The following is a 25,732-nucleotide window of genomic DNA, read 5'->3' as shown; positions in this document are numbered from 1 at the left end:
TCAATGAGGATACGGTCACTAGGTCAACTCAATTAAGGTTGACATACATTGGGTCGACCACTGAAGGCGTGGTGTAGCTAGGTGCCCGGAACATGGGAATGTTTCGCGCCCCTCCCCCACACACGATTTGTCGTAGACGGGGCACTTTCGTGGCGAAAAGGGGGCGCGATCTAATATTCTACTACCTTCTTCTTACTGTAATGCCCATTGCACATTTTAGCAAACTTTGTAATACCCATTACACATGCCCAGCCACATGCTGTAATGCCAATTCCACAAAAGCCAAACACATGATGCCCAATACATACTATATAACAAACCATAATGCCCATTACACATTTGACACATACTTGCCACTTACCTACATTGCTAGGAACTTCATGCTCGATGCCAGGGTCTTCCTGCTCGATGCCAAGGGGCTGAAATGGCTTGTTGCCAAGGGAGACTGAAATAGCTTGTTGCCAAGGGGGACTAAAATTGCTTGTTGCCAAAGGGGGACTAAATAGCTTGTTGCCAAGGGGGACTGCAGCCCACTCCCCGCTGTGCCTGTCCGCCGCTATTTTCAATTCTCAAGTCTCCAGCTGGACCGCTAGTCAATAGGCATGCACAGTCCAGCAGCCACCAATGCTGCTTATGATTAGCTGCTTGACCGCAAGTGCCTATTGGCTAGTGGTCCAGTGGGAGACTTGAATTGAAAATAGCGGCGGACACTCAGCCAGCCACTCCGGGGAGCGGTTGAGCCGACAGCAGTGTTTGCCAATGCACGGCTCCGGCGCCTTGTCATCTTTGGCCACCCGCCGGCTCCACCCTCGCTACACCCCTGACTGAAGGTCGACATGGCTAAGGTTGACAGGGTTGGAAGGTCGACACAAGCATTAGTTTGACTATGGGAAGGGGGGGGAATGGCAGATGTAAGATGAGTTATGCAAGTCACAGAATGGTGAAATGTTTTCATATTTTCCAACATTATTAAATAATTGCTTTAATAATCCTGTAACGATATTGAAAAAATCCACATAGGAATGCATCACCCATCAGACTTCTCACTGCCGGGCATACACAGCGTGTAGCACAGAAAGCAGTGCAAAGCACAAACAAGGATCCGATCATGTGGGATAGCTCAGCTGCTCATAATAAATCAGCCGGAGCCTCTCAGTGTGTGACTGAGATAATTATAATAGCCCTAATGAGTGACCGGGTGCGGCCTGGGAGCGCCGCTTCTGTGTGTGTGGTTGGGCGGGAAAAGTGAGAGCGGAGGGGAATCGTGCCTGATGCTGCGTCCCGCGGGTCTCTTCCAGCTCCTGGCCTGCCCGTTCCTTGGCGGCTGCAGCCGGCCCCACTGCCAGTTCCAGCATGTGTGTCCCAAGGCAGCCGGTGTGGACGGTGATAGTGGTGCAAGTACAGCAGCCCTAGGTGAGACCGCTGCACCCACCAGCCTGCCTCCCTTCTCTATCACCTGTCTCTGCCAGTGCCTCCCTGCTCCCACCTACTCTACGTGCTTCCCAATGCCATTTGGTCGGTGTGATGCAGTAACAGACTCATTTCCATTAACAGTTCTAGGTTTTAATAAACTACCTAGCAATAGTTTTTATTTATTGAAACTATAAATGCAATTCTTCCAACCTATTCTTATTGTCTGCCCTGGGCACTATGAAATATTAAGCTGCATGGTACATTGTCATGCTGGGGACTGTGGTATTTCAAGGTCCAATATCTTTGTGATCAAACAGCCGCTATGAAGGATATCAGGTTGAACACAATTTTCTTCTTTTTTTTTTTCTTCAGTGCTAGAGGGGCTCCCTGTGAAAGCTGTGATAGCTTTCACCAGGGGAGTGGTAAAAGGTGTCTCAGAAGCCCCACCAGACAGGACACCCCTGGTAATGCACCCCCCAGGACCGGACACTACAAGCTCCAGAATGACAGTATTGATGAATTGAGCCTGTCCCCGGCGTTCCGGGATACTGTCCGGTTTTTAGCCATACCCAATTTATGCATAGTGTAGCCAATCTTGCATTGATGTATAGTATGCAGTGTTGCCAACTATGAAAAAAAAAAAAAAAATACTAGAAAAATGAGTGCAAAACAAGCCCAACGCAATCCTAAAAAGCACAACTTGTGTGTGTATATTTATTTCCTCATCTTTGCTGCCCCAGTTTACGCCAGTTATAACATCATTGTCCGTTTGCCACGCTTCGGGCTCGGTGGCTCGCTTGCCAAAACTTTACTAAAGGTAAAAGGTGGTGGCCTGGACCCAGGGTGGTGGGGTTGTTTTTATTTAAAAAAAGAAAAAAGACAATTATTTATACCACAGGTTCTCAAACTTTGTCTCCTCAGGACCCCACACCGTGCAAGTTTTGCAGGTCTCCACACAGTCACAAATAAAATAATTAGCTCCACCTGTGGATCTTTTAAAATGTGTCAATGAGTAATGAATGCCCCTGCCTGGTGACCTGGAAAATGTGAACTGTGTGGGGTCCTAAGGACCGAGTTTGAGAACCCCTGATTTATACAATCTTTCATTTTTACAAATATTATAGTGTAATACAGTGGTTCCCAAACTGTGCGCCTAGGCTCCCTGGGGTGCCTTGGAGCACTTGCAGGGGTGCCTCAGGTTGGTGGCTTAAGTTATTTATGGCCAATGAAATAGGCAAAATCAGTGCTTGTGGCTTCCAATATAAGAATATGTGGGTAAACAGAAGTGAATCATGTTTCTCACCACATGTGGACCTAAGGAAAACATTTAAATCACAACTTATTTACTATCTTTCCTGAAACTAGTAACCAACTTTTGGCCATGGGGTGCCGTGAAAAATATTCTATTACTTTAGGGTGCTGTGATTCAAAAAGTTTGGGAACCACTAGTGTAATAGCTTTGTGAAAATTGCTTACTGTATATGTTTGTTTACTGTGTATATCCTTTGTATGCAGAAATATTTATGTGGTGTCATGAAAATAAAAAACATTATAGCACTAAAACACTAAACAATATCATGATATCAACTGCTGAACATGCAGTCACTGGTGATAGACAGATTTGCAAGTGCAGGTGGGATCATTAAAACCCACGAGTGCACATCAGTAATGATGATATAGTGGGCACACATCGATTTTGCTATTGTGCATATCACTTGCCTTTATCGTATAGCTTGTACCCAGCTTTGGATGGCAATAGCTACATCCCTTTAATGCTGCTTTCAGACTGCAAAACTGGCTTTGACCAGGTATTTTAAAACGTTTCTAAAAACGGGTCTGCCAGCTAAACCCCCTTTCACACCGCGTGTCTTTAAATGGTATTTCAGTGCAGTTTTTGTTCCTCCACAACACTGAACCCATTTTAACCCATAGAAAACAGTGGAAAAAACAACGGGTCTGAGACGGGTAGGACCCTGCTTTATTACCGTTTAGAAATACCAGTTCAATAGAACCGGTAAATTCACTCTGCACCTTTCAGACTGCACAAATTACTGTTGTAAAAAAAACGGGCAAAATAACAGGTAAAAAGTGTGCTCTGAAAGGGGCATAAGCCTTTATTCATGTATTCATCCAGAACTTTGCACATATACCTTTTTAAGGATCTGTGTTGAATGGCTGAATGACTAATTACCTCTGATGGTCAGCCCCAGCCCCATTCTGCATGTTATAAGCTGAATTGGCAACTACTATAGTATGCTAGTCCCTAGCCCATTTACAGTCCACACTAATAGTGTGTACACACAGGGCGATATGGCTTCTGAGATACAGTGAACATCGGAAACCATATTGCATGCTTTTTTAGGGCTTGCTAGCCTGATGCGCGCTCTCCTGTGTGAGCGCAAATCGGCAGTGAAATAGAGAGGGTAGCCAAGATTATATAGTGCAGATCTGCATTATATAGTCCAAATTGTCCCTCTGCATGCATGCCGTGAGATGCGAGTCCCAATACGATCTGATCATATCGGGACTCGCATCTCACGGCATATCCTGCCGTGTGTACACACCATTAATGTTATATCATTGACTTCTAGGGATTTTTTTTCCCCTTGCCTTCTGTTGTGGTGAAATAAATGAGTTTGGACGCAAACTTTATTTATGCTGGCATTGTAGTGCATGTGGCCCCAGAAACAAATTATATTATATAATTGTTTGTGCTGAAAAGGGCATTCAAAATGAGAGTTCTTCACTTGCATTACTGCACCAGTGATGCCAAAATGATTAGTGTTCCTGTTGCTCCTAACAGCTCTTTGTCATTTTGTTTGTATGTTTTTGTTGCAGGTAAAAACATGCAGGAACTGGAGAGGCTTAATAAGGCTATTGAAGCTGTAAAAAATGAAGTAGAAGAGAAACAGAAAAAGTTATTGCTGTTCAAAAATGGGACACCAAGCATTAAAGGCCCTATATCTGAAGCTGATAGGAATGGCAATATTTTAGAAGGTGTGGATATGGAGCCACAGACTCCAGAAAACATGAATCCTGTAGATTCGTCAGTTGTCATTACAAAAAATAGAAAGCCAGTGCCAAAGAAATATGTGGTTGATCGAAGGTGTCCAGCCACAGATTTGGAGTATGACCCATTGCTTAATTATTCTGCCGGGTTATTTGGTTCTTCTACAGAAGATGAAAAGTCAAAATCCAAGCAGAAGTGTGAAGAAGGGAGTAACAAGAAAAGATCAAGAGATGAATCTCCAGTAAGGCTGGAAATTAAGCTTGATGAATCCGATGAAGAAAATGTACTTGTAATTGATGTTCCACAACTTGAAGCTGCTTCAAAACGTCCAAGAGCAAACAAAGTATGTGTAACTAAACAAACCTGCTTTCCCTTATCTGAGGGAGTCACTCTATCCAATGAGGAAAAATCTTCTGGTGTGGATATTTTGGACCCAACAGAAAGTTCCATTGATGTAAATGCCAATTCTGAAACTGAGAAGGACATGATGTCTGTCCATTACTCTAAAAATATAGGTGTAAAAGATTTTACAAATGGCAGTGCTCTGACTATTCACACTTGCAACGGCACTCTTTCAGAAGTAGCCCTAATCTCAAATTTACAAGAGTCTAAAAATGAGGCAAACTGCATTTCCATAAGCAGAAACGAGAGTATACAAGAGCAAAAAGACTTAATCAGTATCACAAAGCCTAATGGCGAGAATGATTTATCACTACTAGTTGCAGAAAAACCCTTGGACCAAAAAAAGTCAACTTCTCATAGTGCACGAGAACTTTCAGGCTATGATGACATAGCTGCAAATGTAAGACATTTGGGTGAGCCTGCTACTGGCATGGTACATATTGATGAGTGTAAAAGCCGGATAGAGACGAAATGTTTAGATAAAGAGAATGAGGTTATTGTCTTAAATTCTTCATCTGATAATGAGAATCATTCAGAAGAGGACACTGATCTTTCAGATTCAGATGATCCAATGGAAGAATGTCTAAGAATTTTCAATGAATTTACTGAAAGTGAAGCAAAGAAGAAATCAACCCAGGTAAATGTATGGGTGTTTCTGTAATTACAAACCAATTCCAAATTTTATCTCCTAACCTTAACCCCTTCCTGACACAGCATGTTTTTGCCTTCCTGACAGAGCCCTTTTTTTCAAATCTGACATGTATCACTTAAGTGGGGATAACTTTTATTTGCTTTTACTTATCCCAGTGATTTTGAGATTGTTTTCTCGTGACACATTGTACTTCAAATTAGTGGTAAATTTGGGTCGATACAGTCTGTGTTTTTTTGTGAAAAATACCAAAATGTCGTAAAAAAATGGAAAATTTAGCAATTTGCAAAATGTTAAATTTTCTGCTTGTAAGACAAATAATCATACCACTCAAAATAGTTAATAACTAACATAGACCATATGTCTACTTTATGTTTCCATCATTATTTCAACTTCCTTTTAATTTTTTTGGACACTAGGAGGCTTACAATATGAATAGCAAATTTTCAAAAAAAATTTCAAACACTGATTTTTTTTAGGGACCAGTTCAGTTCTGATGTGACTTTGAGGGACTTGTATGTGAGACACCCCCATAAATGATGCCATTTCAAAAACTGCACCCCTCACAGTATTCAAAACAGCATTTTGGAAGTTTGTTAACCCTTTAGGTGTTTCACAGGAATTAAAACAAAGTGTAGGTGAAATTTCAAAATTTCATTTTTTTTGCAGATTTGCAATTTTAATACATTTTTCTAAGGAACACAGTAGATTTTACTAGAGAAATGTGACTAAAAATTGATTCCCCCAATTCTTTTGTTTTCATAAATATCCTATATGTGGCCCTAGTGTGCACGTTGACCAAACCACAGGCTTCATAATAGAAGGAGCACCTACTTGATTTTGGAGCCTCCTTTTTATGAGATTATTTTTTAGGCACCATGTAGGTTTCTAGGCACCATAAGATGCTAAAAGTTAGGAACCCCCCCACAAGTGATCCCATTTTGCAAACTACACCCCTCAGGGAATTCATCTAGGGGTATAGTGTACATTTCAAACCCCCAGGGGTTTAACCAATTGTGGTACAACTGGGCAGTGAAAGTGAAAAATTAATTTTTTTTACACAAAAATGCAGTTCTGGCTCAAAATTTTTCATTTTCACAAGGAATGAAGGAGACAAAGCACCCCAAAATCTGTGCCCCAATTTCTCCCGAGTATGGCAATGCCTCACATGTGACCAAAAAATACCAGTTGGGTGCATGGCAGGACTCAGAAGGGAAGGAGTGATTTTTGGATTTTGCAGCTCAGATTCTGGTGGAATTTTGGTGGGTGCTATGTCGCATTAGCAAGACCCCCGAAGCACCAATACAGTGGAAGCCCCCCACAAGTGACCCCATTTTGCAAACTACACCCCTCAGGGAATTCATCTAGGGGTATAGTGTACATTTCAAACCCCCAGGGGTTTCACCAATTTTGATACATCTGGGCTGTGCAAATGAAAAATTACATTTTTTTACACAAAAATGCAGTTCTGGCTCAAAATTTTTCATTTTCATAAGGTATGAAGGAGAAAAAGCACCCCAAAATCTGTGCCCCAATTTCTCCCGAGTATGGCAATGCCTCACATGTGACCAAAAAATACCAGTTGGGTGCATGGCAGGACTCAGAAGGGAAGGAGTGATTTTTGGATTTTGCAGCTCAGATTCTGGTGGAATTTTGGTGGGTGCTATGTCGCATTAGCAAGACCCCCGAAGCACCAATACAGTGGAACCCCCCCACAAGTGACCCCATTTTGCAAACTACACCCCTCAGGGAATTCAACTAGGGGTATAGTGTACATTTCAAACCCCCAGGGGTTTCACCAATTGTGGTACAACTGGGCAGTGAAAATGAAAAATTAAATTTTTTTACACAAAAATGCAGTTCTGGCTCAAAATTTTTCATTTTCACAAGGAATGAAGGAGACAAAGCACCCCAAAATCTGTGCCCCAATTTCTCCCGAGTATGGCAATGCCTCACATGTGACCAAAAAATACCAGTTGGGTGCATGGCAGGACTCAGAAGGGAAGGAGTGATATTTGGATTTTGCAGCACAGATTCTGGTGGAATGTTGGTGGGTGCTATGTCGCATTAGCAAGACCCCCAAAGCACCAATACAGTGGAACCCCCCCACAAGTGACCCCATTTTGCAAACTACACCCCTCAGGGAATTCAACTAGGGGTATAGTGTACATTTCAAACCCCCAGGGGTTTCACCAATTGTGGTACAACTGGGCAGTGAAAATGAAAAATTACATTTTTTTACACAAAAATGCAGTTCTGGCTCAAAATTTTTCATTTTCAGAAGGTATGAAGGAGAAAAAGCACCCCAAAATCTGTGCCCCAATTTCTCCCGAGTACGGCAATGCCTCATGTGTGACCAAAAAATGGCAGGACTCGGAAGGGAAGGAGTGATATTTGGATTTTGCAGCACAGATTCTGGTGGAATGTTGGTGGGTGCTATGTCGCATTAGCAAGACCCCCAAAGCACCAATACAGTGGAACCCCCCCACAAGTGACCCCATTTTGCAAACTACACCCCTCAGGGAATTCATCTAGGGGTATAGTGTACATTTCAAACCCCCAGGGGTTTCACCAATTTTGATACAACTGGGCAGTGAAAATGAAAAATTACATTTTTTTACACAAAAATGCAGTTCTGGCTCAAAATTTTTCATTTTCAGAAGGTATGAAGGAGAAAAAGCACCCCAAAATCTGTGCCCCAATTTCTCCTGAGTACGGCAATGCCTCACATGTGACCAAAAAATACCAGTTGGGTGCATGGCAGGACTCATGAAGGGAAGGAGTGATTTTTGGATTTTGCGGCTCAGATTCTGGTGGAATGAATGGTGGGTGCTATGTGGCATTAGCAAGACCCCCGAAGCACGGTGAAATTATGAACCTAATAATCCATAGATGTGTGGTATATTTTAAAACACTCCTTTATACATAGGCCGGGTTTGTCGGGGCAAGTGTCACACTGGAAAATAGTTTGCTTTCTTATTCCCTTTTTATAGCAAACTTTGCACCTTTTTTGTGTCCTGCCCTTTTTTCCAGTGGAGGGGATTTCATCAGGAAAATGCTGCCCTGGTACAATACGGGGGCCAGTACTAGAAGTACTGGGGCCCTCTGCCTGCTGGTTCCCAAATATTAGGCCCTTTATGACTTCCTCTTGAAAGTGCATAAATGTCCCCCTCTGGCTGGTAGAACGGAAAAGCACGTAAGCGTTATACAGTGCCATCTGGATGATATACACGGCCAGCTTCTTGTACCAGATTTTTGTTTTCCGCAGGGCACTGTACGGCTTCAGTACCTAAACTGAAAGATCCACTCCGCCCATGTACCTATTGTAATCCAGGATACAATTAGGTTTTGAGGTGTGGGTACTGGTACCTCGTACAGGGACGGAGGTGGTACTGTCTCCGTGAATTGTTGTCAGTATAAGGACATCCCTCTTGTCCTTATATTTGACCAACAACATATTTTCGGTGCATATTCCCCTGCTTTCACCCCTTCTCATTACTTGGGCAATGTGCGTTTTTGGGAGGCCTCTTTGGTTCTTGCGCACAGTACCGCAAGCTGCTGTACCTCTTAAACCAAGGGCCTTAAACAGGGGGATGCTGGTGTAAAAGTTATCCACATAGAGGTGATAACCTTTATCCAGGAAGGGGTGCACTAAATCCCAGACAATTTTTCCACTAACACCTACGAGGGAGGGGGGGCATTCTGGCGGTTCAATTCTTGAATCCTTCCCTTCATATACCCTAAACCTGTGAGTGTACCCTGAGGTGCTTTCACACAGCTTATACATTTTTATGCCATACCTTGCCCTCTTACTGGGAAGGTACTGGCGGAATTTAACCCTTCCTTTAAAATGTATAAGGGACTCGTCTATGCAAATGAATTTATCTGGGATGTACATCTCTTCAAATTTGGCACTGAAGTGATCAATGACCAGCCTGACTTTGAATAGCCGGTCAAAGGTGGGATCATCTCTGGGTGGGCACTGTGCATTATCGTTGTAATGCAAAAATTTAAGGATTAACTCAAAACGAGTCCGGGTCATGGCTCCAATATTGCCTAATTTCTGGCTTTTTTACTATGCCCATATGAAACACCAGACCCCAAAACGTCATCATCTCTACTGCATCTACAGGGGTCCACCTAGCAAATGATGACGTGGGGTTTTGAGCAATAAACTGCTGGGCATATAAATTAGTTTGGTCCACCATTAAATTTATAAAATCATCAGAGAAAAATAATTTGAAAAAGTCAATTTCTCTGAGACCTGTGGAATCAAATTGGATTCCTGGGATGGCCAAAAACTCAGGAACCTGGGGCTCAAAATTGTCTGGTGGTGGGGTCCATACGAGATCAATTATTGGGGGGGGGTCTCAGCTGCTCTACGGGGGCATCTTTGAGGGGGTCCCTCATCACTAGAGGAGGAAGAGGAGCTTAAGATGAATCCTTCAAATTCCCCGCTTGCCTCACTGGCTGTGTCAGAGTCAGAGGCAAGCATGGCATATGCCTCCTCCGCTGAATACATTCTTCTGGATGACTGGGATCACATTTGGGATGCCATTTTTATTTTTGTGTTTCTGGTAGTGAAATGTTTCAACACGTGTATAGTGTAGGGGGGGTACAAACTTTATTTCAATGTAGTATGTAGTGTGTAGTGTGTATGTAGTGCAGAAAAAAAAAAAAAAAAAAGGTCCTGCGCCAAAAATTGAGCACAGATGTTGGTCAGTAACGTCCGTCACTGAACAGCGCTCAAAGGCAACAGGAATTTGATCAAAAAAATTTGATCAAAAAAAATTAAAAAAAAAGACCCCACAGCACCCTCAAAAAAAAAAAAAAAAGGTGATCAGTGATGCGACACTGATTACCAGTGAGGGGCAGCAGGTGCACAACCTTTGGTGCAACTGACAGTGCAACTGGCAGGTATATATAAAAAAAAAACCTCTGCACCCCCAAAAAGTTGCTGATCACCTCAGATATAGTGATCAGCACAAAAGGGGGGGGGGGGCAGCAGACACAAAATATAGCACTTTATCTCTCTCTATCTCTCTCTATCTCTCTCTATCTCTCTCTATCTCTCTCTATCTCTCTCTCTCTATCTCTCTCTATCTCTCTCTATCTCTCTCTATCTCTCACTATCTATCACTCTATGACACTGCAGCAGCAGCACTGACAGTTATATATATAAAAAATAACCCCTGCACCCCCAAAAAGTTGCTGGGGGTGCACAAAAGGGGGGCAGCAGACACAAAATATAGCACTCTCTGTCACTATCTCTCTCTCTCTATCTCTCTCTATCTCTCTCTATCTCTCTCTATCTCTCTCTATCTCTCTCTATCTCTCTCTATCTCTCTCTATCTCTCTCTATCTCTCTCTATCTCTCTCTATCTCTCTCTATCTCTCTCTATCTCTCTCTATCTCTCTCTATCTCTCTCTCTATGACACTGCAGCAGCAGCAGCACTGACAGTTCTATATATATAAAAAATAACCCCTGCACCCCCAAAAAGTTGCTGGGGGTGCACAAAAGGGGGGCAGCAGACACAATATAGCACTTTCTATCACTATCTCTCTCTATCTCTCACTATCTATCACTCTATGACACTGCAGCAGCAGCAGCACTGACAGGTATATATATAAAAAAAAAACCTGCGCCCCCAAAAAGTTGCTGATCAGTTAATTTATACTGATCAGCACAAAAGGGGGGGGCAGCAGTCAGTTGCACACGCAGTACAGCTGTATATATATAAAAAATATATAGCACAATCTGTCACTATCTCTCTATCTCTCTCTATCTATAACTCTATCACACTGCAGCAGCACAAAATATAGCACTCTGTCACTAGCCCTCTCTATCTCTCTCTCTCTCTCTATCTCTCTATCTATAACTCGAACACACTGCAGCAGCACAACACAGCACAACACAGGAAGTCACAAGAAGTAACAAGATCCAGGAACGCTACAAGCAGTGATCAGGTAAGTGTTTGCAAGGATCAGGTCAGTATATCGCGGCAGATAGGCACGGTGACCGTACTGCACGCAATTCCAGACCGGAATGGCGTCTGCAGTGCAGTCACCGTTAGTTTAAATCACCCTCCATGGCTGTGATTGGTTCGTCGGTCCGACGAACCAATCACGGCCTTTGGGGGCGGGTGAAGTGAGGTGGGGTGACACCAGTGTCACCCTTACACCCCGTGGTGATTGGTGCTGTACTTTACAGCACCAATCACCACCGATCCCTGTGTCACCGGCGAACGTTATTCGCCGGTGACACAGAAAACGCTGTAATTGGCTGTTCACACTGAACAGCCAATCACAGCGATCGCCGACGGGGGGGCGGCATCGCAGCCCCCCCTGGGCATGCAGGGACATGTCTGCTGTCAGGGACAGCAGACATGTTTAAACTGTCACCGCGTCTATAGACGCGGTGACAGTTAAATGGCATGACGTACATTTATGCCATGTGTCGGGAAGTACATCCCGGCCATGACGTAAATGTACGTCAAATGTCGGGAAGGGGTTAAATTACCTAGTTTTATTTATTAACCTTTTATGAGGCACTGTGTCAAAAGCTTTAGCAAAATCAAGCAGTATTACATTAACAGATTTCCCTAAATCCAACCCCTACTGAAGTCCTCATAGAAGCTAATTAAATTAGTCTGACATGATCTATTTTTGACAAACCCATGCTGAGCTTTACTTCTCACCTTATCCTGTTTGAAGAACTATTGGATACTATCTCTTATTATTCCTTCTAATATTTTTATGCGAGATGTGTCCTCCTACATCTAGCCCCAATATGACATGTACCATGAGATGTCTGGTTTGGTTACACCCTCTTCCTATTGCAGATGTGTCCTCACTCGTTGCTGCCATTATGCCAAATAGCCTCTAATGCTTCTCCAGGTCCTGCGAGAACCTTCTAGCCTTGTGCATCTGTTTGAAATCCCCTTTTTTTAAAAAAAAATACGGCTTAATCACAGCATAATACCACTGGGGTATGCGATGGTAAATATGCATGTGTGTGGTGAGGCTACTTTAGCAGGATGCCTCGGGCAGCCCAATTTATGACCAAGTGCACCCTGCCCTGTAACTGTGCCCTGCTGAAACAGCCTGCCCGCCGTCTTGCTAGGGCTATTTGAATAGATGCTATGCACACTTGCACAGCATCTATTCACATTCAAGATGGAGCTTGGGTGATGCCCTGCACCTCCACCCCCAATAGTGACACCGGCCGGGTCATGACCACTATCTGCCAGCCACCCTGCCCATATTGGATTCTAGTGGGAACATCAGGAGTTTTTAAAAGGGGCACTATGAAACTTGTATTGGAAAAAAGCTGTGGCTGCGGATTGTAACACTTTTATATAAAGATTGAGACACCGTTGAACATACATACACATGTTGCATGTCCTAAATTAATTATAGATGCATCATGTTGTGACAGACATTTTCTGCAAAAAAGTCTCCAAATAGATGCCGAAGCTAGAGGTTTCTATCAGGACCTGGAGCAGCAAGAGGGGCTGTTAGGCGCAATAGTGTGAGGATGCATCTGTAATTGGAGGAGGGTGTAACTAAAGTTTTGGGTAATATAGGTGGGAGGTAGGATAACGTAATAAAAAGATGAGGTTTTTAAATGGCATTTAAAGAATTGAAATAGGTGGGAGGGATGTAACAACAGCAAAATGTGGGTTTGAACATTCACATCAGTCCCTGTCCCAGTGGAGATTACAATCTATATTCCCTACTACGTGTATGTATGTATGTATGTATGTACGTACACATACACAGACATTCTAGGGATAATTTGTTGTGAACCAATTAACCTATTGTACCAGTATATTTTTGGATTATGGGAGGAAACCAGAGTACCCAGAGGAAATCCACGCAAGTACAGGGAGTATACAAACTTTGCACAGTTAGGGCCATGGTGGAAATTAAACCAATGAACCTCAGTGCTGTGAAACAGTAATGCTAACCATTACACTATCCGTACTGCGCCTGTGCAGTAGGATTCCCACATCATAAGCCCAGAAGTCTTTACAATGCAGAGCTTCACTCTTATCAAGAGCTGTCCTTTTATTTATATTTGTTCTTAATCATGATAATGGCATATATGATGCATCCTGCCCTTGGTATGGTATGGACATCTAGCTAGGAGTGAGAGAACAAATTCTTGTATTACCTATGATATTTAAGAGGATAGAGGAGGAGTGACCAAACCAGTCCTCAATCTACCAAAAAGAAAAAGAAAAAAGCAGCGCTGACTTAATGAATTAAAATCAAATAAAACCAATATGGAAATTGGACTGATTTTACATTAAAAATAAATTTTATTAAATACAATGAAAACCGTAGGGGGAATTGCTGGTATTTGATGCAAATAAGCCTCACATATGAAATGGGGAAAAAAGGGGGTGGGGTGCTGTCCGTTCCTATTATGCCTCTAATCAGGACCATATAAAGTGCAAGTGCAAAGAATGAATGTTACCGTCCACCTATATGTTGAAGACTGTGGTGAGTCTTGTTCCTCCCAGGGACTCCATGCCTGAATGCACTAGGCCGAGTCACGTCCGGGATTAGGGGAGTACACCCCAGGGTTGCAGTCGAAGATGGAGGTGTAAAGAGCCTTTAGTGCAGATGGCAGGGTCCAAAAGGTGTTTCGAGGCTGGCCTGGATCAGTCCATAAAATGTAAGTGGGCAAAGCACCTGACGCGTTTCACCGTCTCAGCGGCTTTATCAAAAGCCTTTTTCCTAGCCACCTGTGGATCTTTAGAATGAGTTTGTAAGGAATGAATGCAGCGCATGTTTAATTATGTGAGTTAGTAATGACTGTACCTGTGTACCGCTACGTGGTTTGGAAGATGTGATCTGTTATTTCGAGGGACGGTTTTTATTTTTAGAAAGCTAGTGATGCTTCGGAATTAAATTCTGATCCATCTGGGTGAGTTGTTTTGAAATTTAAAGGCATAATCATTGGCTAAGCTTTTCAAGAATTGTTGTGAAGTTTAGGTTATCCAGTATGGGTGAGATGTATCAAGCCTTGGAGAGAAAGCGGAATAGTTGCCCAAAGCAACAAATTAGCATTAAACTGGTGGGACAGTTATTCAGTTTTCTTTCCAAGGCTTGCTACAGCTTCCCCTGTGTGTGTTCTACTGATGTATCTCTTCTCCATCAACAGGATCAGGAAGAGCCTTCACTGGCTGCAGCACATATCACAGGAACCGATGCTGGAACGCACGTAAGTGTTGTTTTGCACTCTAATGGGGGAGGGGGGAGTACAGATCAAGGGAAAGGGGGCACCATATCTTGCCTTTTGGTATCATACTGCTTGCTCCAGAAGTTTTTTGAGGCAATTTAGATGATGTAAAGATGCATTCGTTTTTGTAACTTCTAGTGACAAACATTGTTAACACTTAAGGCTATAGGTATATTAATACTTTGTAGTAAGATAAACCATGCATACAATAAACATCCTCATATATGCAGCTATTTAGTTAATACCTACACACATGCCGATTTTGTGCCATTTTCTAAGCGATTTAGCTAGGTCGCTTAGAAACTAAGCATACATCGGTGTGTGTGTGGAGGCTAAACCGATATAGATGCGCGGCCCCGCGCGTCTAAATCGCAATAAGAAGAAGAATGAGCATGTCCCATCAATCTAGTAAAATCGCTTAGCAAGAATATACTGCAAATGCCTGCTTCTCTTTATTGTAGGCTAAAGAGCGATCCTTCTAAGCGATTTTGACTACATAGTCAAAATTGCTTAGAAGGTTAGTAAAGATTGCTGTTAAGGTAGACAAATCGCCCTATAATATCGCCTAGTAAAAGTGTTGCCAGGCAAAAATATTTTGACTAGATCGCTGGCTGTCTAGTCAAAATCGCTGGTGTTCACTGCTGAGGGAGATATTCACTAGGTGATCTGCAATGAATACGAACCAAGTATGTTAATTCTAGTATAGTCAAAATCGCCCATAGACAAAATCGCTTAGTGCATTTAGTCAAATCGCTTACTCAAAATCGCTGTTGTATCTAGTAAAACTGCTTAGTCAGTCGCTCCCTAGCAAAAATCGCTCCATGTGTGTACACCCATTAACAAGAGTGGTAGGAGACTTGACTCAGTAGTGTGTTCAGAATGTCTGCTATTTAATTGCAAGCTATGTTTGAACAAACACTTATCTTTGAGAAGTTGATGATACAAAAGCACATGAACACTGTCTGACTTCTTTTGTTGTTATTTGCACTTCAGGGTTGCCAAGATCAATCTGAAATGGAAATGCAGGAAGCAAAAGGAGATCTGCTGCCTGGCCAGAAGAAAAGAATTGCACATCCATCAGCAAAATGTGATGTAAGGACTAATGATTTAATTAACTCTCCATTTTGTAGCTTTATCATTAATACCCCTTCTACACCAAAACGCCGGGTCGCACCCGGCTTTTTTAGACCCAGGTTCAAGCCGGGTGCGACCCGGCGTTTAGTGCAATTTACACCGGGCGGACAGCCGTCCCGCACCCCCCCACCGCCGTCGCACAGGAGGTGAATGGATGCCGCACACAGGCATCCGTTCACCCCCCGCCGCCACTGCTGTCTGCAGGGTATAGCAGACAGCAGCGCCGGCTGTCAGTGTCAGGCTGACAACCCGTCCAACCTGCGGACGCTGCGGTCCGCAGGTTGGCCGTTCCCCATTCATGTAAATGGTAGCCGGGTCATCCGACCCGGCGTTCCCATTTACACCGCCCTCTACCCAGGTCCTAGCCGTGTTCTACCCAGGTCAGGACCTGGGTAGAAGTCCCGTGTAAAGGGATACGGCGTTAGGGATTTACACCGCCGAAGATCCGGGTCTGACCCGCCGCTGACCTGGATTTTTCGGCGGTGTGAAAGGGGTTTAATTAATAAAAAGTAATCTAAAAAATAGTTTACCCACCCAGTATCTTCTCCGATTTTATCCCCGGTACACACCAGGAGGATGGTGCTCGTGAGCGGGTCGTTACAGGAAAGTACGACCCGCTCACGAGCTGACCCCGCCGCGAAAATGCCCCTACTGTGTTCGCGATCCCCACCCACTACAATGGTCGTTTCTGAGATCCTACCTGCAGCAGGTAGGATCTCAGAAAAGAACGACTAACCCTCGGGGCCGCTCATCGGATCGGGATCGCATCAAAAAGGCAGCAAAATGGCTCAAAACACGGCCGATTTACATACAATCGGTCGAGATTGTATCTAAATTGGCTAGTTTTGAGCCATATCGTCCTGGTGTGTACCCCACATTACTGTTGTGTTGGTTGGATAGTCTGCTGTATAATTTACAAAGCCCTGTGTGTGTGTGTGTGTGTGTGTGTGTGTGCCCTTGAAGTGGTCAATACTTCCTGGATCTTCTTGCCAGTAGTTATTACTATGACTGATAATTAGGGCAGTTACACACAGCAGCAGATACTGACATGCCCTCGTGGCTGCTAATGTATTTTCCCCCAATTTACAACTTCTACTGAGATACTTTCAAATATTTGAAACACACTGCTTTTAAAATGCAAGTGTTGCACTTTGTATTACTTTGGTTTATCTTTGTTTTATAGGTCAAAACAAGCAACAGTATACTTGTACCTTATAGAGGCCCTTCCACTCAGCAAATACCTCACACAAGGATAATACATGTTCAACAACAGGCACTGCAGATAACCTCAGCTGTTAAAGGAGGACAAGCTTTTGTTGCCTCATCACAGAAAAGAATTGCCAGCTTAACACCAGCTTTTCACAATTTTGGTCCAATGGGTAAGAAACTGCACAGAAATTAACATGTGTGTATGTATATATAAGTGTGTATGTATGTGCGAGGGGATGCAGTTAAAATCCCGGCGGTCGGGATCCCGGCGTTCAGAATCCCGACGCCGGAATCCCGACCGCCGAAATGCCGACACATTCTCCCTCCTGGGGTGCCCTGTCTTCCTGTGTTGTGACCTCCGCCAGTGGGGAGCCGCTGACTCAAAAACACCCTACTATACTATTGCACACACACCCACACCCACAAATGTCACTGTACCATCCACACTATCAATGTACATCTTACTCTGTAACTGCTTTTTAATTAAACAAAACAATACACACCCCCTTCCAAATAATATTCTCTCTATTTAACACATTCCACCTATAACTCAAGTTGCAATACAGGCATCTTTCATACAATTCTAACCATATTTCTCACAATACAAACGTTCACAAATAAAGGGGGCACAGCCCCTTACGACGGTGTGAAGAGCGCCCGTAGGGCGCGATGAATCACCTAGTGTGTGTGTGTGTGTGTGTGTGTGTGTGTGTGTTGAAGACAAAGGCACTCGGAGGCTGAGATGCTGGACCAAGTTTAATCCATAATGCAAGAGACAGGTGTGAGATGGGTGTAGGTGCGGTGTGGTGCCTGCTGCCGTGCAGGTGTCGTCTGACCACTTACCTGGCGCCGCACCCTCTCACCTTCAGGCCGTGCCAAATCACGGTCCTGGAATCCTCCGGCACCCGGACACGATGGATCTTCTTCCCGACGGATTTCTCTCCCGGTATTCCTCGCCGTACTGTCAGGAGCCGGGGGGCGGGGCCGAGTACGGCGCTGATTAGCTCACCGCCGACGTGTTCTATTGGCTGCCAATTCCATGATTCAAACAAACGGAGGCCCGCAACTGTGAACCAATAAGACGGCAGTAATTACAAAAACAATGATAAACGTGTAAAACATGTAAATACAAACATACACTACATATTGTGAACAAAACAGATTCATGTAAACTGCCGATATGTATATGTGATGATATGGTGACCCATAAATACGGTTGCGAGTTGCGTGCAAAGAAGTTGTACCGTAGTATAACGGATAAACAAGTGAAAAATTCATATTGAAAACATGTTAAAAAAGGTTAAAAAACAAGCTGGCTAGGTTGGTGTACAATGAGCCTATAGCTGAATTACTGAGGAGGATTCTCATAGCTGCGTGTATGAGCCTTGCTGGACAATTACTCATACTGCTTACTGTTGTCAGCATGGGCTAATATGATTAGGCTAATATGCCTGTCATGGGTCACGAATGTTGAGCTACTATCTAGATGATGAAAAATAACTAAAGAGCGGGTATACTGAAAAGGGTAGTAGTCCAAAGGTAGATTGCTTGCTACTATATGGTGCGGTTTTAATAGAAAACAAACAGGTAGTAATCCAAGGATAGATGGCTTGCTGCTATATAGTGCGGTTTTTATAGAAAACAATTGAGGCCAAGATTTTCATTAAGTCCACGAGGGGCTAAGGTATCGAGAGTGTGGATCCACCGACACTCCTTTTGTAACAGCAAGAGTGATCTATTGCCTCCCCGAGTTGGAGCTGGCACATGGTCTATAATTTTATATCGTAGACTGGACATAGGGTGTTTTGCCTCGGCGAAATGCCGGGCAACTGGCTGCTCGCTTTTGCCAGTGGCAATCGCTGCTTTAATAGCTGATCTATGGGCAGCTGCCCTCTCCTTGAATGTCCTGTCGGTCTTGCCGACATAGTGCCGGCCGCACGGACAACTGATAAGGTATATTACATATTTTGTGGTACATCCCAAACGGTGTCGGATCTTGTATGCTTTACCCGAATATGGGTGGTAGAAACGGTCACCCGGGATGAGGTGGCTACATGTGGTGCAGCCACAGCATCGGTAGCAACCTAATTTGGGTGTACCAAGGAAGGTATTCAGTTGTCTGTTGGGGTATTGGATATCATTATGGACCAGTAGGTCTTTGAGGCTCTTGCCTCTTTTATACGAGCTCATGAGCTTTTTGGTATTTAATGAGGGTAAGGCTTGGTCAGATTGTATTATTGGCCAATGTTTTTTGGCTATGCGGTCCACATCTGTGCTGTTGGCATGAAAGGATTTTACCCAAATATGTCTATTACTGTGTGATTTTTTGGGGGTTTACTGGCGAGGGTAATGTGTCTCGGCAGAGATGCTACTTTGTTTTTAATTTGGAGGATTTGTTGTTTATCATATCCTCTCTGCATAAATTTGTCTGCCATCCGGTCAAGTGCTGGTATTACTTGACTGGCCTCGCTGGTGATCCTATGTGCTCTAAGCATTTGTGAATGCGGGAGTCCCCTAATAAGGGGTGCAGGGTGGTGGCTGGATGCTAATAGAATTGTGTTTCTATCGGTAGGTTTTGTATACAGTGACGTTTTGATTTTCCCCTCACTGATCTCTATATTCACATCAAGGTAGTGCACTGAGTTGGGGTGCAGGCAATATGTAAATTTAACAGGTGAATTAGTTAAATTATGCTTGTCAATGAGCTGAACAAAGGACTGTTGGCTGCCTGCCCATATAATGAGCAGGTCATCTATAAAGCGTATATAGAATTTGAGCAGATGTTGTATATCAGGGTTGTTAATGAATAATTTTTTCTCAATGCCAAACATATACGTGTTGGCGAACGATGGGGCCACCGAGGACCCCATCGCACACCCACGTTGTTGTAGGTAATGTTTACCATTAAACAAAAAGAAGTTCCTTTTAAGGGTAAGTTCCAAGAGTTGCAGAAAAAAGTCAATGGGTGGCTCGGTGTAAAGTGCATTGTGCGTTAGGAGGGCGCGCACTGCTTCCAATCCTTCTTCGTGCGGGATGCACGTATAGAGGTTGACCACGTCAATGGTACCTATGCTGCAGTCCTCTGGAATGATGGGAATATTGGCCAATTTATGCAGGAGTGTGTTGGTATCTTTGAGGTAAGTTACCTCATTTTGGACGCAAGGCTGCAAGAAGAAATCTAGATATATAGAAATCGGCTGGTAGAGTGAACCCCGGGCTGAGATGATAGGTCTGCCCGGGGGTTGCACTAGTGTCTTATGAATTTTCGGAGTGAGGTACAGTAGCGGAGTGATGGGAAAATCTGTAGTCAGTGCCTCCTTTGTGGCTGGGTCAATGATCTTGTTGGTAACGGCGTTAAGTAAGATATTATCAAGTTCTTGCTTATACTGTAGTGTGGGGTCTTGATCAAGAAGCTGATATGTGTCCGTATCGGACAGTTGTCTTTTTGCTTCTAGCACGTAGTCGCTGGTGTTCAATATGACTACGGCCCCACCTTTATCTGCCGGCCTGATGGAAATGGACGTATCTTCACTGAGGCTACGTACCGCCTGCCATTCAGATTTAGAAAAGTTGGTATGTGAGGGGGGTCGCTTGGGCAATGCCGCAATGTCTTGCTCCACCATCCTGCAATAGGTCTTAATAGAGGAATTATAAGGCATGGGGTCGAATTTCGATTTTTTTTCTTTAGACATGCTGGAAATTTGGGTTGAATCGCTTCAGCAAGTGGCTGGTCAATTGTTTCGTCTTGGAAGTATTCTCGCAATTTTAATGAACGGTGAAGCTTGAATTGTTCAACTTTGGAGGTAAAGGGGTCCATTTTACTATGTGGAACAAAACTTAGTCCTTTAGCTAGAACTGTTTCCTCCACAGGTGTCAAGAGCCTGTTGGACAAATTAAATATCAGTTCTTTGCATTGCGTGGCGGTTGGAAGCGGACTTTTGTACCACAATCTCTGACTCTGGCCCCCCCCCCTCCTCGTGAAGGTCCTGGGTCTCTTGGGGGTAATGAACGGGATTGCCCCCCTAAAGGGTTTTGACCTGGGATGTTGTTATGGGCATCTTGGTCAGAGGCTGATGACCTGTCATCTCTGGAAGAGTCGCTATCAGGGGCTCTGCGGTTGTATCTTGTATATTTGCGCCTGGGGGGCGGACGAGTATTGGTACTGCCGCCAGTCAACCAAGGATAGATGGAATGCTTGGAATAATCATCATCTACTTTGTCTTTTTTATGCTTTTTGTACAGTATTAATTCTTTCTTGTACTTGTCCATCTGGAGGTTAAGTTTTTCTAGCCAGTTGGTACTTTGGTCTACAGACAGAGTTTCCTTGTGTTGTACCTCAAATGTGCTGAGCTTCTCACGGATGCTTTTAAGCTCACAAGCCTCCTCTTCTATGACGGCGACCATGAGGTTGAATGAACATTTATTAAGTATCGAGGTCCAAAGCTTACAAAAGGGTATGTTGAATCTCCCTATGGTTGGGACGTTCTTAACTCGAAATCCTTGAGGTATTTTTTTCTCCCTCACATATTCCGAGAGTGTGACACCGTGGTAGTAGAAGTCTGTTTCTCTACGTCTTAGTTTGGCCCACTCCTGATATAGCTGTACTTTGTCAGGGACCTCGCTAGTTGAGGGAAATTCTTCAGTGAATAAGACTCTATCATAGTCGGAGTCCGAGTAGCTGAATATCGCTCCATGTGTAAGCTCCACACGACTTTGTGAGTCTGTTACTGGAGGAGCCGGGTTTGTGTCCATGTGGCTCATAACAGCAAGGGATAAGTTAAATGGAAGTTCACACAGAACAATAGCAGCTTGTTGAAGCAAAGTGCAGTGCAAAAAGATGCTTGGTGGTAAAGTGCTGGTGCTTGAGAGTGCAGTGCAGGAAAGTGCAGTGCAACTAGAGGGTGGGTCACCTCGGTATTGGATTATCCAAGGTTGGCCAGGTTCACCAGAGTTACAGGGTAGCAAGGAGATAAGTAGATCCGGGTGCCTTCCAGACTGTGTCCATAGACAGAGACTTGTATACGAATTCCTTTGGTGGCACTCCTGGATACAGTGCTGTAGTAGGCTATAGGTAAAGCCTCAGAGAATGTGTGGTGCCTTCCAGATATGGGGTGCAGATGCGTCTCCTATGACAATAGAGGGACAGGGGGCGGCGGCACTCAGCGAGTAATAATACAGCGAGACAAGGTTTTAGAAAACTGACGTTTCAAGGTCCTTAGACCTTTTTATCAAGGTGCCCCCCCCCCCCCCATAAAAACAGAGCATCAGAACTGGCATTTCCGAGCAATTTTTCAAAGCTTTTGACCCTCTATATCAGTGAGGCTAACCTTGACTCTCCAGCTCTTGTTGAACTACACATCCCAGCATGCCCTGCATCAGTTTTAGCAGGGCTATATAGTAAAACTATAGCAGGGCATGCTGGGATGTGTAGTTCAAAAACAGCTGGAGTGTCAAGGTTAGCCATCACTGCCCTATATCTTGAAAATGGAGGCCTAGGGAAGTACAAAGTATCATGAAAATCTGAATTGTTGGGTGTCATGCCTGAGTGGACTGACAGGGAATGAGTCTGTATGAAGCAGTGGAGAAGATTCCCATGGCAAACAGTCAGCTGCTACCTATAAATTTATAAAATATGCTTGATAAATCTTACTTCAATGCAGATTAGTAGCCATGGGTAATTTCTCTACTGGCTTCATACATATTCCCCTTAGTCGTCAATGGTCATAGATACCAATCAAATTCATGATTGGCATTAATCACAGTATCATTGTAGATATCCTACCACTTGGCTTCTTTGGTTAAATTGCTGATGTTGCCCATGTACTTGTTTCTCCCAGTGACTAGTTTTATTTGAGCAGCTGTGGCAGCAACACTGTACCATACATGGAGAGTTACATGCTAAAACGTGCTACCTTCTCATTGTTCACACATATATTAATAAATATTCATCAACATTCTAGCAGGACAGTCATCTCCTAGCACTTGTGCTTGGATTCCTCATCCAAAAAGGTTCGTGGGACAAGATTGCAATGACCCTTTGACACAAGGTGATCAAAGCCACAGTCCTTAATTATTTTAATGATTTAATTATAATGACTCCATGAAAGTATAACCCCACTTGCATGCCTCTAAGTAATTAATCATTATTCTAAACCATGGGTCTTCAAACTGTGGCCCTCCAGATGTTGTGAAACTACATGTTCCAACATGCATTGCCACATTTTTTCCTATGAGAACATGCCAAAACTGTCAGGGCATGCTGGGACATGTAGTTCCACAACATCTGGAGGGCCACAGTTTGAAGAACCATGTTCTAAACCCTTGAATGGTCCATAGTATGATGCATACTTTTTTCTGAATTTTTTTTTTTCTTAGTTTGTTTTAATCTAGTGCCAGTCATGCCAGCTAGGAACCAGCTAAGTGGGTTCATCCAAGGAAGTACATGTGCCACAACCTTGAAATCTGGTGTTCCCCAAAAAAGGACAATACAGATGGCCCCAATGAAGGTGACATATCAAAATGATGTACATGTTATTAAAAGAAAAATATATATTTTTGGGGAGACTTATGTAAATAAGAACACTGATACAGTTTCCCTATATCAAGTTTGAGCTTGCCGGGTTTTAATTTTAATCTGTAATCAGAGGTCACAGAGATGGCAAATGATTACTTTTTAGCATCTCATCTACTGAATTTAACTTAACATTGTGTTTAGTGTTGTGACAGGATTTGCCCAATTCTGACAAGTTGAGAAATCGCATGTGTGTTTGATTCTCTTCAAGCCGATGCGAAGTCCCATGCTGTGTTGTGATTGTCAGCGGTTCTGGTTGCGGAGCCGGGACCTTGTTTTCGTTCACTCCTGTGGGCGGTCACGGCTGCTCGTGTGTAACTGCAGCCGCAGGATGAATCACCCCTCCTCCCCCAGCGGACCTCTCCCTTGCAGCTCCTGGGGAGTCCTGGGGGTGGACAAAACTGTGAAATAAAGTCAGGACTGTTATCCTTGGCTGTGATGTAAACAAATGTTGCAATTATAATAAATATGTAGTTGCCCCCATCGGCCTGTACGTTTTTGGGGTTAAAATAAATTGTTTTATGGTGCTGAGCTTATTACATCATTTAAAAAAATAAAAAAATAAAACAGCCGCAATATATACTTACCGACCTCTCCCCTCACTGTGCTCTGAAATGCTTGTGGCTGCCTCCTTCTCCTGCCTGCTGTGTGGGCCAATCACTCCTAGGGGGACGGGCAATAAATTGCACGCTGGGGAAAATGTCCCCAAATGTGTGCATGAATGACCAGATGAGATAGCAAGAGGCTCAATCTCTTGGGTCAGATCTGGTGTGCACGTGAGCATGCATCGGGTCCTTGTCATGTCAGTCACCATCAGATTTGGTCAGATTAATTTGCCCAATCTGTCTGAAGTGGGTCAAATCTGACAAAATATCATAAGTGTATGGGGGCCTTTAGAGGTAGGATAAAAATCTTTGCTAGAGTATTAGTATAGCTGTAACTTGCAGAGCGTTTTTAGGGTAAAAACACAATTTTTGACGCAATTAGTGCGGTAAAGGTCTGCAGGTCATGTAAAAAGTAGCCACGCTGAGTGCACCACCCACCGGAAGTCCTAATCACTTACAATTAAGATGGACTCTCTGTAGTGTCTGGGTTTATTTTTTATTATGTAGATATTTCCTTTTTGATAGGCTAACTAATTAGTGGCGAGTAAGTTCATAACATTTTATTTTGTCACTTTGTGCAATTAGGCTTCCACTCGTAAAAAGTCATCGGCTGTACAAGAAAGCAGTTCTAAAGTACCACATGAAACAAGGCAGCGCTATGTTAATTCTTTCGTAGAAGAGTTCTTGAGAGAATCTTCGTCTGTTCAGGAAGCTTTTGATAAGGTATTGTACCTATGTAACTTAGTACGCAACTCCTAAGGTCAAGGCACTTGCCTTGCAGGGTTGTTTTTTCTTTTATTCTTCGTTTTTGTGTAGACATGTAGGTTTGAGTTGGCCATGAGGTCTGTCTGCGCATTCAGTGGTTTATAATGTGCTAAAATTATGCTATAAATTATTTGATATTCAGTAGTGTTAATTTGATTTTATACACTGTTCTGCATGGTGAGTATAATGGATAGTGCTAATTCAGTTATATTGCTTTATTTCTGTTTTTTTTTTGTTTGTTTTATAAAGTACTTTTCAGTATGTAGTACTAGATGTATACAATTGCATTAATATAAGCCAGGGGTCCTCAAACTATTTTGCTCTGGGACCCCATTAGACAATAAAAATTATTACGGAACCCTAGCATGTTACTGCAGAAGGTCATCACATCACATGGGTATCAGCAGACAGTACATACATGGCACAAAATTATGGGAGGAGTCTAAAATAACAGACTATTCAACAGATTGTTCAGACTCCTTGAATTACTGACTGAGATTACAAAAGCCATCAGCCTGATGGTCAGCAACATGGAGTCGCAACCCCATGCTGAGAAGGTCGGGACCCACTTTGGGGTCAGGACCCACAGTTTGAGAACAGCTGATGTAAGCAATACTTTTCATAGAACTGCACTTATAAAGTAGGTATGTTAGGTAGCTTGTTTATCTTGTTAGTACTCTACTGCAGCCAATACAATAGGTACCTTCTCTTCTATGTTAAGTA

The 25,732-nt window shown here is 43.4% G+C and overlaps 1 protein-coding gene across 1 annotated transcript in view; it reads left to right on the top strand.

The window, feature by feature from the left end:
• The first annotated feature begins 1,178 nt into the window (after positions 1-1,178).
• The window catches only part of LOC146075826 (RNA exonuclease 1 homolog), a 53,278-nt gene continuing 28,724 nt past the window's right edge, over positions 1,179-25,732 (top strand). Inside the window, exons 1-7 of the mRNA XM_083185464.1 lie at positions 1,179-1,413; positions 4,252-5,462; positions 14,648-14,707; positions 15,719-15,817; positions 17,043-17,238; positions 23,444-23,574; positions 24,830-24,967. Coding sequence (XP_083041590.1) covers positions 1,272-1,413; positions 4,252-5,462; positions 14,648-14,707; positions 15,719-15,817; positions 17,043-17,238; positions 23,444-23,574; positions 24,830-24,967 — 1,977 coding nt within the window. The 5' untranslated portion in view covers positions 1,179-1,271. The remainder of the gene's footprint in view (positions 1,414-4,251; positions 5,463-14,647; positions 14,708-15,718; positions 15,818-17,042; positions 17,239-23,443; positions 23,575-24,829; positions 24,968-25,732) is intronic.

Source organism: Crinia signifera, chromosome 1 (genome assembly GCF_055691185.1).
Source record: "Crinia signifera chromosome 1, ASM5569118v1, whole genome shotgun sequence".
In the NCBI taxonomy this organism is placed as follows: domain Eukaryota; kingdom Metazoa; phylum Chordata; class Amphibia; order Anura; family Myobatrachidae; genus Crinia; species Crinia signifera.
Note: the sequence above shows the minus strand (reverse complement) of the source record. Positions and strands in the feature narration are given on the sequence as shown.